At 47.4% G+C, this 5,000-nt stretch overlaps 1 protein-coding gene across 1 annotated transcript in view; it reads left to right on the forward strand.

The window, feature by feature from the left end:
• Positions 1–5,000, forward strand: part of LOC121843684 (vacuolar protein sorting-associated protein 13B-like) — a gene marked incomplete at its 3' end in the record, with an annotated part of 34,295 nt that overhangs the window by 15,645 nt on the left and 13,650 nt on the right. Inside the window, exon 6 of the mRNA XM_042313452.1 lies at positions 8–373. Coding sequence (XP_042169386.1) covers positions 8–373 — 366 coding nt within the window. The remainder of the gene's footprint in view (positions 1–7; positions 374–5,000) is intronic.

Here is a 5,000-nt window from a genome sequence, read left to right on the forward strand (position 1 = left end):
GTCTCAGGGGCAGCTCAGGTTCCTCTACCTCTGCTCTATGAGGACTACACCTCGAGGCACCTGGGAAGTGAAGTCCCAGTACAGTTCTATGAGGACTACACCTCAAGGCACCTGGGAAGTGAAGTCCCAGTACAGTTCTATGAGGACTACACCTCGAGGCACCTGGGAAGTGAAGTCCCAGTACAGTTCTATGAGGACTACACCTCGAGGCACCTGGGAAGTGAAGTCCCAGTACAGTTCTATGAGGACTACACCTCGAGGCACCTGGGAAGTGAAGTCCCAGTACAGTTCTATGAGGACTACACCTCGAGGCACCTGGGAAGTGAAGTCCCAGTACAGTTCTATGAGGACTACACCTCGAGGCACCTGGGAAGTGAAGTCCCAGTACAGCTGGTTAGGAGAGATATCACACCTTAGTGACATTAACCAGCTGGTTAGGAGAGATATCACACCTTAGTGACATTAACCAGCTGGTTAGGAGAGATATCCACCTTAGTGACAGTAACCAGCTGGTTAGGAGAGATATCCACCTTAGTGACAGTAACCAGCTGGTTAGGAGAGATATCACACCTTAGTGACATTAACCAGCTGGTTAGGAGAGATATCCACCTTAGTGACATTAATCAGCTGGTTAGGAGAGATATCACACCTTAGTGACATTAACCAGCTGGTTAGGAGAGATATCACACCTTAGTGACATTAACCAGCTGGTGGCCCTGATCTTAAAGATCTGATCTTAAAGATCTCATCAAGCCTGTCTGTCTGTCTCCTAGTACCTTGGTGAGGGCCCTTAAAGATCTCATCAAGCCTGTCTGTCTGTCTCCTAGTACCTTGGTGAGGGCCCTGACCTTAAATATCTCATCAAGCCTGTCTGTCTGTCTCCTAGTACCTTGGTGAGGGCCCTGACCTTAAAGATCTCATCAAGCCTGTCTGTCTGTCTCCTAGTACCTTGGTGAGGGCCCTGACCTTAAAGATCTCATCAAGCCTGTCTGTCTGTCTCCTAGTACCTTGCTGAGGGCCCGTAAAGATCTCATCAAGCCTGTCTGTCTGTCTCTAGTACCTTGGTGAGGGCCTTTAAAGATCTCATCAAGCCTGTCTGTCTGACTCCTAGTACCTTGCCGAGGGCCCTTAAAGATCTCATCAAGCCTGTCTGTCTGTCTCCTAGTACCTTGCTGAGGGCCCTTAAAGATCTCATCAAGCCTGTCTGTCTGACTCTAGTACCTTGCTGAGGGCCCTTAAAGATCTCATCAAGCCTGTCTGTCTGTCTCCTAGTACCTTGATGAGGGCCCTGACCTTAAAGATCTCATCAAGCGTGTCTGTCTGTCTCCTAGTACCTTGCTGAGGGACCTTAAAGATCTCATCAAGCCTGTCTGTCTGACTCCTAGTACCTTGCTGAGGGCCCTTAAAGATCTCATCAAGCCTGTCTGTCTGTCTCCTAGTACCTTGGTGAGGGCCCTTAAAGATCTCATCAAGCCTGTCTGTCTGTCTCCTAGTACCTTGCTGAGGGCCCTTAAAGATCTCATTAAGCCTGTCTGTGTGTCTTCTAGTACCTTGATGAGGGCCCTGACCTTAAAGATCTCATCAAGCCTGTCTGTCTGACTCCTAGTACCTTGCTGTCTGTGGCTATAATCCTTCTCAACATATTTCTCTGTCTGACAGCGATAATACCAAACCAACAAACAACACAAGAGGTTAAAATACTCTCAATGAAAGATTTGTCCAAGGCCCTGTCATGTGACCTGGGTGAGGCGTAGCTGGGAAGTTAAAGGTCTCTGTGGTTTTGTTTCTCCACAACAAAGTCCTCCTGAATAGAACACAGGAAACGGACCATGATGCATCACTGTTGTGTTCTCCGACCCGTAACCACAACATTACCTTAGAGGAATGACCTGTTCCTGGTCAGGCAAGATATTTTCTGTTTCCCAAAATGCACCTTCTTCACTACGTAGTGCACTACTCCATAGGGCTCTGGTCTAAAGTAGTGCCCTTCTCCATAGGGCTCTGGTCTAAAGTAGTGCACTACTCCATAGGGCTCTGGTCTAAAGTAGTGCACTACTCCATAGGGCTCTGGTCTAAAGTAGTGCACTACTCCATAGGGCTCTGGTCTAAAGTAGTGCACTACCCCATAGGGCTCTGGTCTAAAGTAGTGCACTACCCCATAGGGCTCTGGTCTAAAGTAGTGCACTACCCCATAGGGCTCTGGTCTAAAGTAGTGCACTACCCCATAGGGCTCTGGTCTAAAGTAGTGCACTACCCCATAGGGCTCTGGTCTAAAGTAGTGCACTACTCCATAGGGCTCTGGTCTAAAGTAGTGCACTACCCCATAGGGCTCTGGTCTAAAGTAGTGCACTACCCCATAGGGCTCTGGTCTAAAGTAGTGCACTACCCATAGGGCTCTGGTCTAAAGTAGTGCCCTACCCCATAGGGCTCTGGTCTAAAGTAGTGCACTACCCCATAGGGCCTGGTCTAAAGTAGTGCCCTACCCCATAGGGCTCTGGTCTAAAGTAGTGCCCTACCCCATAGGGCTCTGGTCTAAAGTAGTGCACTACCCCATAGGGCTCTGGTCTAAAGTAGTGCACTACCCCATAGGGCTCTGGTCTAAAGTAGTACACTACCCTATAGGGCCTGGTCTAAAGTAGTGCCCTACCCCATAGGGCTCTGGTCTAAAGTAGTGCCCTACCCCATAGGGCTCTGGTCTAAAGTAGTGCACTACCCCATAGGGCTCTGGTCTAAAGTAGTGCACTACCCCATAGGGCTCTGGTCTAAAGTAGTACACTACCCTATAGGGCTCTGGTCTAAAGTAGTGCCCCACCCCATAGGGCTCTGGTCTAAAGTAGTGCACTAAACCTCTCTGACTAAACCTCTCTGACTAAACCTCTCTGACTAAATCTCTCTGACTAAACCTTTCTGACTAAACCTCTGACTAAACCTCTCTGACTAAACCTCTCTGACTAAACCTCTCTAAACCTCTCTGACCGGACCTCTCTGACTAAACCTCTCTGACTAAACCTCTCTGACTAAACCTCTCTGACTAAACCTCTGACTAAACCTCTCTGACCAGACCTCTCTGACCGGACCTCTCTGACTAAACCTCTCTGACTAAATCTCTCTGACTAAACCTCTCTAACTAAACCTCTGACTAAATCTCTCTGACTAAACCTCTCTGACTAAACCTCTCTGACTAAACCTCTCTGACTAAACCTCTCTGACTAAACCTCTCTGACTAAACCTCTGACTAAACCTCTCTGACTAAACCTCTGACTAAATCTCTCTGACTAAACCTCTCTGACTAAACCTCTCTGACTAAACCTCTCTGACTAAACCTCTCTGACTAAACCTCTCTGACTAAACCTCTCTGACCGGACCTCTCTGACTAAACCTCTCTGACTAAACCTCTCTGACTAAACCTCTCTGACTAAACCTCTCTGACCAGACCTCTCTGACCGGACCTCTCTGACTAAACCTCTGACTAAACCTCTGACTAAACCTCTCTGACTAAACCTCTCTGACTAAACCTCTCTGACTAAACCTCTCTGACTAAACCTCTCTGACCGGACCTCTCTGACTAAACCTCTCTGACTAAACCTCTCTGACTAAACCTCTCTGACTAAACCTCTCTGACCAGACCTCTCTGACCGGACTGACCGGAAACCTCTCTGACTAAACCTCTCTGACTAAACCTCTCTGACTAAACCTCTCTGACTAAACCTCTCTGACTAAACCTCTCTGACTAAATCTCTCTGACTAAACCTCTCTGACTAAACCTCTGACTAAACCTCTCTGACTAAACCTCTCTGACTAAACCTCTCTGGCTAAACCTCTCTGACTAAACCTCTCTGACCAGACCTCTCTGACCGGACCTCTCTGACTAAACCTCTCTGACTAAACCTCTCTGACTAAACCTCTCTGACTAAACCTCTCTGACTAAACCTCTCTGACTAAACCTCTCTGACTAAACCTCTCTGACTAAACCTCTCTGACTAAACCTCTCTGACTAAACCTGTCTGACTAAACCTCTCTGACCAGACCTCTCTGACCGGACCTCTCTAAACCTCTCTGACTAAACCTCTCTGACTAAACCTCTCTGACTAAACCTCTCTGACTAAACCTCTCTGACCAGACCTCTCTGACCGGACCTCTCTGACCGGACCTCTCTGACTAAACCTCTCTGACTAAATCTCTCTGACTAAACCCCTCTGACTAAACCTCTGACTAAACCTCTCTGACTAAACCTCTCTGGCTAAACCTCTCTGACTAAACCTCTCTGACTAAAAACCTCTCTGACTAAACCTCTCTGACTAAATCTCTCTGACTAAACCTCTCTGACTAAACCTCTGACTAAACCTCTCTGACTAAACCTCTCTGGCTAAATCTCTCTGACTAAACCTCTCTGACTAAACCTCTCTGACTAAACCTCTGACTAAACCTCTCTGACTAAACCTCTCTGACTAAACCTCTCTGACCGGACCTCTCTGACTAAACCTCTCTGACTAAATCTCTCTGACTAAACCTCTCTGACTAAACCTCTGACTAAACCTCTCTGACTAAACCTCTCTGACTAAACCTCTGACTAAACCTCTGACTAAACTCTCTGACTAAACCTCTCTGACTAAACCTCTCTGACTAAACCTCTCTGACTAAACCTCTCTGACTAAACCTCTCTGACTAAACCTCTCTGACTAAACCTCTGACTAAACCTCTCTGACTAAACCTCTCTGACTAAACCTCTCTGACTAAACCTCTCTGACTAAACCTCTCTGGCTAAACCTCTCTGACTAAACCTCTCTGACCAGACCTCTCTGACCGGACCTCTCTGACTAAACCTCTCTGACTAAACCTCTCTGACTAAACCTCTCTGACTAAACTCTCTGACTAAACCTCTGACTAAACCTCTCTGACTAAACCTCTCTGACCAGACCTCTCTGACCGGACCTCTCTGACTAAACCTCTCTGACTAAACCTCTCTGACTAAACCTCTCTGACTAAACCTCTCTGACCGG

Source organism: Oncorhynchus tshawytscha, unplaced genomic scaffold (genome assembly GCF_018296145.1).
Source record: "Oncorhynchus tshawytscha isolate Ot180627B unplaced genomic scaffold, Otsh_v2.0 Un_contig_6244_pilon_pilon, whole genome shotgun sequence".
Taxonomy (NCBI): domain Eukaryota; kingdom Metazoa; phylum Chordata; class Actinopteri; order Salmoniformes; family Salmonidae; genus Oncorhynchus; species Oncorhynchus tshawytscha.